This window comes from Pygoscelis adeliae, unplaced genomic scaffold, assembly GCF_000699105.1.
Source record: "Pygoscelis adeliae isolate BGI_AS28 unplaced genomic scaffold, ASM69910v1 Scaffold318, whole genome shotgun sequence".
NCBI lineage: Eukaryota > Metazoa > Chordata > Aves > Sphenisciformes > Spheniscidae > Pygoscelis > Pygoscelis adeliae.
The window spans coordinates 2,834,006-2,848,237 of NW_008825430.1; the positions used below are offsets into that span (position 1 = coordinate 2,834,006).

The 14,232-nt window shown below is 38.0% G+C and overlaps 1 protein-coding gene across 2 annotated transcripts in view; it reads right to left on the reverse strand.

Annotated features, from left to right (window-relative positions):
• Positions 1-14,232, reverse strand: part of GALK2 (galactokinase 2) — a 50,198-nt gene that overhangs the window by 11,708 nt on the left and 24,258 nt on the right. For both annotated transcript variants that reach the window (XM_009330942.1, XM_009330943.1), the window contains exons 6-8: positions 12,827-12,925; positions 9,938-10,090; positions 4,661-4,871 (exon numbers count right to left, since the gene is read on the reverse strand). In XM_009330942.1, coding sequence (XP_009329217.1) covers positions 4,661-4,871; positions 9,938-10,090; positions 12,827-12,925 — 463 coding nt within the window. The remainder of the gene's footprint in view (positions 1-4,660; positions 4,872-9,937; positions 10,091-12,826; positions 12,926-14,232) is intronic.

Genomic DNA, 14,232 nt, shown 5'->3' on the forward strand with positions numbered 1-14,232 from the left:
AAAATGAGACAAAAGAAAACTTTAAGGAGGACAAGGAATCCTATACCCCGGTCTGCTCTTAGTGACATCTTGTCACTAAGCTTTTAACACATTTCACCTGTATTCAGCCTGCTATTGGAGCAGCTAAATCCACCTTCCAGGTCATAGCCTCATTAACTGTGTTCCTGAAGTTTCAAAGAGGACACAGTGAATCTTCTACAAGCAATCTCCTCCACTGTTAACTGCTTTGTATTACCAGTCCTCATCTATTTTTCAGAGAATGTCAGCAACTCTTGCTGACCCTTGGTGGATTCTTTGCACCCCAGCTTTGCTCCTCTGCAGAGGATTTCTGTAATGTCATCCATGAACAGGTAGATTCAATTCACTTACAAACCACCAAATGCCCTTGAAAGAAATGGTGATGTTTTCCAGTGCATTAATAGCTCGCACTGCAGCAAGAACCTTCCAAGTTGTTAAGACACAGCAGACTAACGTTAATGAAAGTTTGTCCAAATGCCATATAAAATCTCTTAAAAACAAACAAAAATCCTGGGCTATTAGTCCCAAACAACTGGGTTAATTAAATATAACAGAGAAGTTTACCGTGGATTTTCAACTGTATGGTCATATTTTTAATTTTAACTTTACAAAACTTGTGCAAACCTGTCCACTCCATTTACAGGGATTTTTTTTTCTTTATAATTAAATGTTGTGGCTTCTCAGCAACTCATATTATTTGTTACAACTTCAACTTCAGCAGACTCCTTTCTTTAGAGGCTTCCTGTACAATTCTATCTGACCTTTAGCTAAAGACCAACCTCTTTAGGCTATGTATTTTTTTCTAGTTGCTTTGGCAGCTTCTTAAGGTATGTTTCACTGTAGATTAATGAGCTACACATGGCTGATGGGACTGTTAGAAATTTACAACAGGAAAAACTCACCGACGCAAAATCATGTAGGGGACAGTTTCTACCACCATTACTCATGTGGAATAGTACCCTTCTCTGTTAGGCATCCTGCTGATTGAACATGATGAGGGTGAAGGTTTCTGGCTCATAATGTATATAAGAAAATGCTGCCAGATGGCTTTAATTTGAGCCAGATTGTGAACCCCCTACTCAAAATGGGGAACAGTTACTCTACTGAGACTGCTCAAGTAACTGTTTGCAATCTGGCTTTCTGAAAATAAACCAGGGGACGAGTCATTGCTGGATTCAGTGACCCATTTAGCAGACACCTGCTTCGAGATTATGATAACGACTGGTTTAAAGTGACTTCTCCTCCAGAGGAATGCTAGCTTTAACAAGGCTTTTGCAGCTAACCTAGACCATTCAGTGCCTGTGCCTAACCTGTGGCACGCCCCAAAGGCTTGCGTTCTCCAGGTAGCTGTATGGGATCTGCCTGGAGCAGCCATCTCTCTGGGGCTCATCCCAAGTAAACCACGTTGTTGTGGAAGGAGGTGGTATGTTCCCAAATTTCTCCATGACATGGATCAGGCTGAGGCTGGAGTAGGCACCTGGACCCTCAAGCTGGGAAGCACTCTGAGGTCTACCAGTTTGGAGGTAATGTCTGTTCTTGCAGGAGAAGGGCACTCTACTAATGCACACGACAAAGCTTTATATATCCCAGAGCAGCCTGACAGAACATCCGAGAGTCCACCTTCACGTACGCCTGTCTGTGCAAATAAAGTCGAAAGTGTTCTTGCACTGAGATCACCATTAATACAAATTACTTGGCAGCGGGAATGAAAGGCTATTCAAGCACCACTCACTGAAGCTACAGCACAGATTTAGAATTCTCTTTCCAGGGGACAAATAGGAGGGCGGTTAAACGGCCAAATCCACACAGCAAATGGATGCCTGCTCCTCTCATGGCAATTCCATTCCCAGGTTTAAATGTCAAAATTAGATTACAATTTTATACATGAAAAGGAAAAATGGGTTTAAAAATACTTCATTTAAGAAGGAAAAAAACATTTCATGTTTAAAGGAACACACTGTTTTACAGGAGAATATCCTTTTGTGGTGAAGCTTTTAAATACTTAATGTCCCGCAATCACCACACACTAAATGTTCTGTGAAGCACTCAAGTCCAAGCCAAAATTATGGCATAGTGCACCTTAGAAAGTAATAAATATTATTTTTTTTCTAGAGATGTTCAGAAGCCACAAGTGCAATCCATGCATAAACATTTGCAAGGGGGATTTAAACTCAGGATTTGGGGTTGGCCAAGGAACGACTGAAGGAAGTTTAGAGAGGCTTTATGCACCATCTGTACTTCTCCAAACCTGGGGAACAAGTGGGCTGTACGGTGGGGAACTGCAGAAATCCTTGAGTACCTGCCTGTAAAAGGGATGCAAAGTTGCTGTGTGCTTCCAGACCTGGCCTGGGATTGCCCAAAGCCTGTCCATACCATTTCTCTTTGGGATGCGGAGTTTTTATCTGATCAGCCTTATACACTTACAAAATTTTACGTAAGTATACAGAACCATCACTGGAGGAGTAGAGGAGGGGAAGCTAGACTTAAGACTAAAATAGTATTTACATAGCACTTTCAGATCCTTAAAAATGAGATACAATGCCCGTACAAAATATTATTTGTAACTATCACTGGGCTTTGAATAATACAAAAAATTAAAACTACTGACAATTTCTATTCAGCCACAGAGAAAACTCAGAATCCAGTAAATGATCTAAATAGTAATTCTCATGCAAATAATTTACCCTTAACATTATAATACTTTATCAGAAAAGTTGATAGAATATGTACAAAGGAAGAAAGATACCCTGAATGTTATGGTTCCTTCTTCACGTTGAACAAAAAAGTTCAACGACATTCTGAAATTCTCTGCAGAGATTACTTATTTGTCGATATGTTTTCTCTCACATGAAGAAGCCAGGCATTGTCATTAAAGTATAGGGGGAAAGTAGAGGGGAAATAAGAAAAGTATTTTTGTCAAACAGCCTCTGGTTTTCCAAAGCCAACATAAAATGTAATTTGTTTAGTGTGTAACAAAAACAAACAGTGGATTTAGAGTCCTTCTTTCTGTGTCTGTCTTGTTTCTTCTTTGCATATAGTTTTACAGAAATCTGTTATTTAATTTTATATTGTACACGCAAACAGGCTTTCAGCATAACCCATTTTAGTTGGCCTTATCAAATGAAATCATGGTCATGCAAGTTTAAAAGATTCTGTTCAGCAAACATCTGCAAACGCTATTCAGAGCCACAGTATAAGATTTCCTTTGAGTTTCTTCTATAGCTTTCATGTTTAAATTTTTTATCCAGACTTTAGTTTTTGAAAAAAAAAATCAAAATAACCTGTATAAACACTTCAATTCCACAGAACTGTAGAATTTTGTTTTATAAACCAGGTATAAGACGTATAAACAGCTGTAAGTTAATAGTCTTGTATTGCTTCATGAAGGGGCAAGTAAGGGGACAGCGTAAAGGATTTACACCCTTGTAGTTTCCCATGAAAATGTTGCAGAGTGCAGGTACATGGTTCAGTATATTTCCAATGTACATACAGCACAGAGTTGTTATGACTCTTTCTATGGAGATAAAGAGCTGGATTAAGATGTCATATTCCATGCTGGTACCCTCTGGCAGTGTAATCAGACAGTAAGATAGTTTCATACCTCTCTGATACCACTGGGGTGCAAAACAGGTTCTAGATTCAGGATCTGGTCCTTGGTCAATATATAAAGTTCACAATCGTTCCAGATATACAGATTATTTAAATATAAGCATCAGTGTATATAGGTATGTTACTGATTTCTATACATCAAATATACACATCCCTGAAAGCAGGCTTGGGAAGGGATGGTAAGGATACAGTTCATCTACAAAACAGTCGAAGTATTAAGGCCACAGAATGGAAACAAGGAAGTAAGCATTATTTTAAGTTCTTAAAGAAAGATTCTGATCTCAATTGGAAACCTGTTATGAATGCAAATTAATTATTTCATAAATGCTCTATTACTCAGTAGTATTAGCAACCCTACTATATGCATCCAGGATCCATTCCATGTGTGCCAGTGCTCATGATTACATGGTATAATCATAAGCAATAGTACATAGGAAATACTTTAAATAATAAATGGTTCACCTCCACCAACATTTTCCTAAAAGAAAAAATAACATTGATTGTGCCAGAAACTTCTTTCTCAGGAGAGACCTAGATGACTTGCTGCCCAGTGCATGTTTTATGAAGTGATCATGTATTTATCAATTCAAAAACAGAAACGCAAGCTCCATCTATGCTGGTCTTTAACACCAGTTAAGGGAGAGCAAACAAGATTCATTTCAATGACGCTGTAACCATCAAAAATGTTTGGGTATGTAAGAGCTATTGCCTAAAAAGGAAGCCTAGTTTATACTTTTCCCTAGAATAAAACCTGGGTTATTTAGAGATGACTCTGAAACAGCACAGGTTAATCTAAAATAGTACGTGATCTGCTACTTCTACCATTTTAGAAACAGCTCAATCAAAATCAAAGTTTTGCTCTATTTTAAGTTAAAAGTTAGAATGAAAATCATGATATCAATTCTCTCACTTGCCACCCAAGACTCTGGGGAGGTATTCTGGCAAGACTTCCACTTGCACTACTAGTTAATACATAAACTTTTATATAATACAAATGTTGTATGCTAAAAAACACTATTTCATGTATGCTTACCATCTTGCGTGTTTTGACTAAGGATCTGAGAGCGGAGCTCCTCCAGGCTAATTCCCAGGCATTTACAAATTTCCTCTGTACTGTAAGGCTCAGGATGTAATACCTCCTCGACGATGGTCAGCATTTCCTCTAGGCCAACTCCTAGCTTGGTTTGCACATCATGGAGTCGCAACATTTTTTTCCAGTCCAAGCCTTTTGACTTTGAGAGAAGCTAAGATTCAAAAAATAAAACATAAAATATTGTGCCTTCCTGTTTAAAACTATTTAATTGTCCATAAGCACCTTTAAGACCCATTTGCTCCTTTCACTTCTTAATTGGGAACCATCAGAAGCTACATTCTATCAGTACATGGCAGATAATAATTATATTTATTTATAAATGGTCTGTGAATGACAGATATTCTTCCCCCAAATCAGATATTGTCTGTAAAAGCCCTACTGGCATAATTTGTGTGGTATCAAATCAGTGATTTATCCTTTTCCATGGATCTTGTTACTTCAAGCACCTATTAACCTTTTACAACCACATTCGGACAACTGCTTATACAAATGCTACGATACTGTAGCACTAAAAGTCCCTAAGAAGTCTATTTCTGTACTATGAGAATTTGCTCTAACATTTAAAACTGTTTGCCCTTTCCAATATGCTCCTGGAGTTTTCTGATGAACATCTGAGGTTGTCATTAACACCAGCTTTAAAAATACGAAAGTAGGCGTAAGATTTGTGCGGGAGAATTAACCGCAACCTTTCTCAATCTCTAGAGTTTAAAGTAAATTTTAAGTATGTTCTTTTAACATCCGATTTAAAGAAGTTTTGAGCCTTACAGGAAGGTTACGACGTGTTAGTCAGAATCTGCTCCATTCTTACATGATTGCTATGATGCTAATTAGTTATAGATCTATCTGTTTCTCCCACTCCAGACAATGATGTCATGCTTTGTGTATCTTTGTGATCTTTTGGCAACTGACAGTAGTTACTTCAACCACCAGAATCCTAAAAGGCAACATGTCAAAGAGGCTCTTCTCTGAGAAGCATGCGTTGATGCTCTCGTGTGCCTAATGGAAATGGTTGAGTAAAGCAGCTTTCCTCATAAGGTGGAATATTTTTGATGTTATTAATTATAGCAGAATATTAAGTGATCATTGCGAGATCCTACTGACATACCACCTTTAATTTCAACAGATTACTACAGAGTAAGACATAGATTAGCAGGTACGTGCTAGTGTCATTTTATTGTTTTCATAAGCACACGACATACCTCCAATTCTGCACCATTTACGCTGAGATTAAAGCTTCCAAGTATGCTAGATCAGGCTGCATGTTTGCAGAGACTTCAAACCAGTGCAGCAAGACCAGGGAATGAAATCCTTTTCCTATTCAAATCAGCGTTAAAACCTCTCATCAACGGGGCCAAGGTTTCACCCAGTGTGTTTTGCTGTTCTTTTCAATAAACACTCGTTTTGAGTGAGACTGGTTTGAAATCATTTACGTCTCAATTCAGCAAAGCCGTTTAACTTCCTGGGTTAAAAAACTCATGGGATGTACATACATGTCTGAAAAGTATTTGCTTTGCTTTGTGCAAAGTTACAGCATGAAATTTAAGCAGAAGATCTGCTGCCCCACTATCTGCTATAGATTCTCACCCTCCTTCCTGCTCTCCTCGAACAGTACTTTTGCAGCAGCTTTTCCAGTTTTGCTTTATTACAGTATATAAAAATTAACTACTTTTGGTGCCATCTAGTGACTTGCTAAGATTTATGTGAGGCTTAGTAGAGCAGAACAAACAAAATCCAATCAAAATCCAAATCATATGACTCTGTCGCCATCTAAAACACAGTTTTGTACGTTCAGTGGTAGAGAAAGAAGCAGCACTGTCTAGTGGTTAATGCAGAAATCAGGGTGAGAAAATTTTCTTGTAAAAGACTGATTAAGTCACTTCTGGCCTGGTTTTCAAAAGCTCTGAGTACCTAGAACTCCACAGCTTTCATGTAGTTGTATTTTACTTATTGGTAAGTTAGAGTAACAATTATTGCTTCATTTGTTTTACTTAAATACTCAATCTCTCTTACGTTGGTGCATGTTTGTGACATGTTCTTAAATCTGCTTCAAGGTGCTAAATGAATGGAAATTTTTTTCCTCGTACTTTAATCCTAATGTTCAGCATCCCCTAGATTTTATTACCAGAAGTTAAACAGAACTAAGAATTTACAAAAAATAATGTTCTATAAGGTAACAAAAATTTTTCTACTTCATTTTTTAATAAATAATCCCCTGTAGAAATATGTCATGTATTGTCACATCTGTTCCCATTTCTATACTTCGAGGGAGATGCTGTATTTCAGATGAGCTAACTACACTGGGGTTTTACAGGTCAAATGTTCCAAATGGAAACCGACCCCGTCAGGCCAGTGGGCAGGGCTTTGTTGGAAAGGTCTATACTGCTTATAGCGAAGTTTCGATTCTAACAGCACTGGGAAAAATGTTATAGGCAAACAGAAATGATTTTTGAAAATAATCTAGCTGCAGCAGCTCAAATTGTAATGGACACAGAGCAGAAATGGGAAAAAATCCCATCTATTAAATGTACAAAAGTAATCCCAGTACTGATTCCACGGTTAGGTATTTTCTTGATGATCTCTGACTAGATGGATTAAAGATGTGGACATCATCCAGCTGGCTCTTAACTGCCAGGATATAGCATCTGTAGGCTTTATTGTCCTTTATTGTTCAACACAGGCACACTGGAGAAGTGTAAGTAACTGAGAGGAAAACATACTTAGTAAATGACAGGACAAATACAAATAAAAGAAAGTCTGACTAGGAGTAAGTATAGGAATACTCAGCCCTTATATAGCAACATCACTTTTTTACACTTTACATTTCTATAATGTCATCTGAGCATCTTTCCACATTTAACAAACATTAGCTGATTAACTATATGGCATTCCGGTTGCAGACATTCTTGGCACCACTCTATAGCTGACAGTGAAGTGAACCACACACGGTGAAGCAGGGGAGAGCACAGCATTCACTGATGCTCATATTCATCCTGCAGCACCTACCGTGCGACTTTTCTGAAGTATGAAGTACAAGTTAATTTCCTTTGGAATCGCGAGTGTTCTGCAGAACGTAAGTGTCTTTACACATACTGTTTAATGGAGTACAGGAAAGCGCTTAGAGGCTACAACAAGAATAGGCAAGGAAAAAAAAATAACAAGCAAAAGAATGACTGTTCGGAAGGGAAGGGAAAGGAACAGAACCTGAGAAAGGTAATTTTGTGAGGATGATCAAGAGCTCACTTGCTGTAGGACAGACTGACATCAAAATGTTCTACACTAATGCCACCAGGGATATGTTGTGTTCTCATCTTTACTTACATGGAGCTTTCTGCAAACAGTATGGCATTCTAGAATGACCTAAAGCAGAAAGGGGGAAAAAAGCCTATCCTGAAGCATTTACCAATGAGAATTTCTTTTAAAGCATTATTGCGAGGCCCAGCATGTTATTTCATAGTTCCATCAGCTTAATGGTGCTTAAAAGACTTCCCTGCTTCCACTTACGTACCTGCCCTCCTTCACCCCACTGTGACCTGTTCCTAAAGACCGTCTTTTCCTGGCTCAACGTATTTTTAGAGTGTGTGCAACTTTCCATCTGGGTAGCATATGTTTAAAAATAGACAGGTGTGTGTCGTTAGTCTCCTTAAAATCAAGCATCTGCTAAAGGCACCTTTTTAGAGATTGCATCGTAGCTAACAGGAATGTAAAAAAAAAAAATCGTCTTTCTCTACCACCTTTTCAGTTTACTGCACAGGACCAATAACTTAAAGCAATTTAGAAAACTGCGATTGAATTCACAAAATCTGGAACAATATGGAACTATATGGAACAATACTTCAAAAGGTCTTACAACTTAATGCATTCATGGTTGTAGTGTGCCTTTTAGAATAGATCATCTATGAAGGCTCTCTGTTTCTTATGCAAAAATATTTCCAGAAGAAGCTCTTCCTAAAATACATACTTAGTCAATTAACTATCCTAAATTAGAGGTTTATCAGTTATACCAGGACCAATACACAGAGAGGTCCTTATCTTGATTTTCTTAATGGCATAAGAATCTTTTTGTTAACTTCACTGACAACAGCTTTAACTATGGTCATTGGTGCTCGTATTTTTACCGTATCTTATATACACCTAAAATGCAGCTATGTTCTTTATACTTGAGTTTAAAGCCCATTTAAAAAGTCATCTGAAGTTTAGCTTCCCTCCTCGAAAAATCTCAACACAGTATTTTATATTACATTTTGCCAGTATCTGATCATCTCTTGAACTCTCTTTTTTTTTTTTCTTTTTAGCATTAACTATGGTAATTTTTCATAGAATCATGATGCCAACAGATGCTCAAAATACTTTTGAGTATTGCTCAGATTTTGGCCAAATGTTTTGTGGCAAGGAGTTCCACACTGCAGTTTTTAAAAATTTCATCTAGACTTTGTGACCCAAATTCTGTTCTTTCACACAGCATGCTATGTTGGGTATCATTGCAGTGAATCTTTATGCTTACTTCTCACTTAATCTAATCAAAGAAAAATCCACTGTATTCCTGTAATAAACTCAAATCAAACCCTACATCTACATACTCCTAAACGTATGGTCTACAAAATTCAGAATTAAAGCGGAACTTAGATTTTTTTTCATGTTCAAATTCCATACGTTTTAGAGAGAACTGCAAGCTGTAAACTGGCAGCACAACCTAAATGTTGGATTTTGATTCAAGCCTGTTTTTAAACTTCACACTGACATACATGCTGCTATTCAGCATTTCCAATATTACTTCCAGGCCTCCAACTAGTAGCTTTGATGTCCTCTAAATCCTAGAAAATACACATCTATTGCCATATATACATATAAACATGTGACCACACTGGTTGCTTTCCATTATTTGTCATTATTCAGCTTTAATTAGAAACAGTCTATCTTACTAACTGAGAATATTTTTTGCTGAAAAATAGACTTATTTCCTCCATTGAAATATAATACAAAATAAATTGAATAGAACTAAATCACATAATCTTCTATATAAGGGCACCGTCCTTGCACTTCCATTAAACTCGGCAGGAGTTCTGCTTCTGCAGAGACGGAGGTGTCTGGTTCTGGAAAGAAAAATGCTACTTAAAGTAGCACCTAGCCAGGTGTTAAAGACACGATTGGTCAGAAGTGGGAAAAAAGCACATATTTAGATGAAGGTTTCATTAGCGTTTGACATAAGCCATACATTACCTTTGTAGCCAGACGACACTCCATTACCCTAATATTGTAATGAGAAGTTGCTGCTTTATTCAATTCAACACAACTGTTAGCAATAACAAACGCCGCTCCACTTGGAAGTCTAACATCAGTTGCCCTCAGAGGACTGAACTCTATCAACTTGGCCTATTGAAAGAAAAATGAATGGTTAGTTTTAATTTACTACTAGCAAACAGTGCACTTAGTTCTATAAATCAAATGCAAATTTGCATGTTTTTTCTCTTGAAAATCCAGGGACAGTTAAGGAAACAAAACTGACATGAAACAGTGAGAAAAGAGGTTTAACCTCATTGGCCAAGTTACACATACATTTCAAACCTTTCCCTTGTAGCTGGATTTTAAAATGTTTCCATTAAGTCTTTGGGTTTTTTCAGCATTTCACAGAACCCCACCCAACCTATTTTTCTTGCCTGTTTAAGACAACAGTTGTCCTTTGATCTACAGAAAAGTACCAGGCCTGGCTGAAGCTAATGTGCATGCCACTAGAAACAAGGGGCTTCACATTCCCTTCCCCTTCCCCAATACCCATCTCCCCCTTAGTTTTCTGATTTTCCACTAAATCAAGATTAGTTCACTGAGGTACAGAATAGTACCAAAATCTTAGGACTGACTGGAGACAGCGATCCTGTTACATACAGACAATCAAACAGAGAAATGAAATAAAACTATATACGAAAATGTAGTTACCGTGTCCTTCCTTCTGACATAAGAGACTGTCTTGCCTCACAGATGCCTTACACGGCCTGCGTCAGATGTTCCCAACATTTTGTGACCTTTTCATGGAATAAGCTAGGCATCCATTAATTAAATAATTCAGGATGTAATGTAATCAAAAGATTAAATTCACATCTGGTTTTTCATTGGGATAAGTTGTAAATCATGTGCCCTGCTTTGGCTTCTTAGAATAGACCGTAACTCTGCAAGCAGGGACGTCTTACTGGTTTTGGCATTGTTCACCCCCAGAGAGTTCCTTGAGCGGCTAGAGTGCTAAATAAACAATGACAAATCTGCTTGTACATTATGTACAGCATGTGTGTTACTCCCTGCCATTGAGATGCTGGACCACGTCACAAAATTACTATCAAGACAGACAAGCTTGCTTACATCTAAATAGACCCTTTAAGAACTGCTACATTAGGTCAGAACGTACCACTAAGCTGGTCCAGTGTCCCGTTTCTGACAGTAGCCATAAATGGGTATTCAGAGGGAATATAAAAATAGGACATATACAAAGCAATCTTTTTTTGGGTATATTTTTCCAGCTTCCCATAAGCAAAGATTACGGTGGTTATACTGGAAGACACGTCAGACGATTATGTTTAATAGCTACAAATAGGCTAATACTCTATCAATGTATCCAAGAAGGTCTTTTTTGAACCCTTTTTAAACTTCTGCCTTCCACAATGCACGGTATTTCTCAATTTAACAATGAATGTTTTGGAAAAAAAACCCCAAACTTCCTTGTTTGTTTTTAACAAGCTGCTTGCTAATGTCATTGTGTTTCTATTAGTTCTTCGGTTATAAAAAAATACTGAATTCTCAATTTACCTTCTCTTACCCATTCAGGGGTTTTACAGGGCTTCAAAATATCACCCTCAAAGATACCTGTTTTCCAGGCTAAAAGTTTTAAATTATTCAGTCAATGCTCATATAAACAAATAGCTTTGATCAACCTCAGTGTCCATTAACTGTACTTTTCTCGTTCTAGTATATTTTTTTTTGAGATGGGAGGCCAGAACTGCATTCAGCTGCAAGTACACTGAAGCAAGGATATTTTCTGGTTTGTTTACAATTTCTTTTCTAATATTTTCTAACATTTCTTTGCCTTTTTGATCACCATCTCTATACGTCAGAAAAGCCTCCACTTACATGATCATCTGTGTGTAGGCCAGGAAAATATGCTGCTTCCTTCAGCATTCATGTAGCTGTACCTTTACTACTAATAGTGTAAGTGTGAAGGAAAATTGTAGAGTAGGTACAGGTGATGTGAAATTGAAAATACATGTGTCTTATGATGGAATTAAATGTTTGGTGTCATTCTAGGAAATAGCTTATTTTCTCTATAAGCTTATCCAAGATACGGCATTAAGGAACAACAGCTGTAGGGATATAGTATCACAATTATAAGCAAAATAAAGGTTGTCACGAAACGCTACATTGATTTCAATAAAAGTATTTTGACAGGTTTTAGGTTTGAACATTTGCAGTCCTGTGCACCTTCTGGGACAGTAGATGAACTCCATGGTAAATTCCACTGCAAGCACTCATGCACAACTTGGCAGGTCCTGTATATCAGTGCTAGTCCACCTTCTGTCACCACGTTTAAGACAGCTAAATGCCTTCTACATCAGAATCCAGCCACAGAATTGTCTGGAATTAGCAAAACTGGGGAAAAAAAAAATCGCCTTTGTCTTTGTAACTGGACCTGGCAAAACTTCCTAGAACTGTTTGGTTATAAGAAGTTTCAAGAAAGCATTTTTGTAATAATCATCCCATTTGCACTGAATACAAGACATACCGACCATTCAGATTTCATTATATGGGAAACATTCTAAGTTCAGTGATGAATTAGCCAAATAGTGTGGAACCTGGTGCTCTTCTAGAGTATGTCTTTCCCCACATCTTTTCTTTCCTCCTTCTTGCCATTTCTCATTTTCATCATCTTATTCCTTTAAACTTGTCATACTCGATTGCACACAATTTTATACATACAATTCCTGTTTCATTTGCATACCAATGGTGCTTATACTGCTTACTAAGGTATTCCAGTTTCTTGTCTTTCTGCTAGATGCACGTGAAGATATTTTTTGTTTACATAAATTAATATTACATTGTTAGTTTAGATTACAAAGATCCACATACAGTTCCTTCTTCTGCCAGGAAAGAGATTGACTGGTCCATTCCTCCACCTTCTGTGCCAATGTAACGTTCGCTCTTTGTGCAAATTTCTGCAAGTTCCACCTGAAAAAAACATTAACACGTGAACCTTCAGCCAAGGTTAAAGATGATATTCAGACTAGATATAAGGAAGAAATTTTTTACGCTGAGGGTGGTGGAACACTGGCACAGGTTGCCCAGAGAGGTGGTGGGTGCCCCATCCCTGGAAACATTCCAGGTCAGGTTGGACGGGGCTCTGAGCAACCTGATCTAGTTGAAGATGTCCCTGCCCACGGCAGGGGGGTTGGACTAGATGCCCTTTAGAGGTCCCTTCCAACCCAAACTATTCTATGATACTTTTATACTGCTTACATATGAACTAACAAGAAAACAAAGGAGATAATGATAGAGCTCTGAAACCATTGCCTCTCGCACACCAAGTAGTGTGAGCTGGTATCAACCAGGATGCCACATGGCTCCTTTTTCCTTTTGTTATGAAGCAAAATAGAATCAACTGCTCAGCCTCCACTGGACCCACCACAGCCAAAAGCTTTTCGGGGTATCCTTGTTTAGACTCTTAACTCTTGTAGCTGTCCTCCTCCCACCTTCCTCATTCACCTCACACTCCTCCATCCCAACAGCCAATATTTTGTTTATTAGTTCAATCCACCTAGCATTGTTCTGTTTTGAACAGAACTCTGTTGTGTTCTCTCATCTCACAACAGATGCTCTGATTGTGAGCATCTTGGTAGCTCACAGAAAAATGGCAAGTTGTTACTTTATACTATTTTAATGAACTGACTCCATAATCAGAAATTATGTATTGAACCTAACTCAGAAACCCCTTCTCACTGTAAACATTCTAATCAGTGGTGCTTGATATTTCTCCTTGAGACATTGTACCCTGCTCACATTGTTTATCTGAACTAATTTGTAACTATATGTGATTTGCATTCTTTTGTGACATTTTAGGCATATCTTTGTGCATTCTGATACCTGCAGGTCAGAGGATACTATGGGAGGGTGGACTATCACTATCATAACTGTCAAAAATAATTTACAGTAAAGCTTTCAGCCATCAGGCCAAGTCAAAACAAAACACAAGAGAAGCCTTGGAGAATGGTTGAAGAACATGGACTGGTCAAAAGGAAAGCATCTGTGTCCCCATATTCTGACCCCTACCAGTTTGTTTTTCTAAGCACAAGGTAACCACGGGGAAGATGGGAAAAGAACTTCAGAAAAGCCGCAGTCCATTTTTCAGTCTGGTGGCAAAGTCAGATTCAGATTCCACACTAAGGATGTAGCATCACAGGACTGAAACAAGCTCACCAGCAAGGCAGCGACATTAGCCAGCACACAGCTGTAAAAGGCAGCAGATAGGGGCAGTAAAT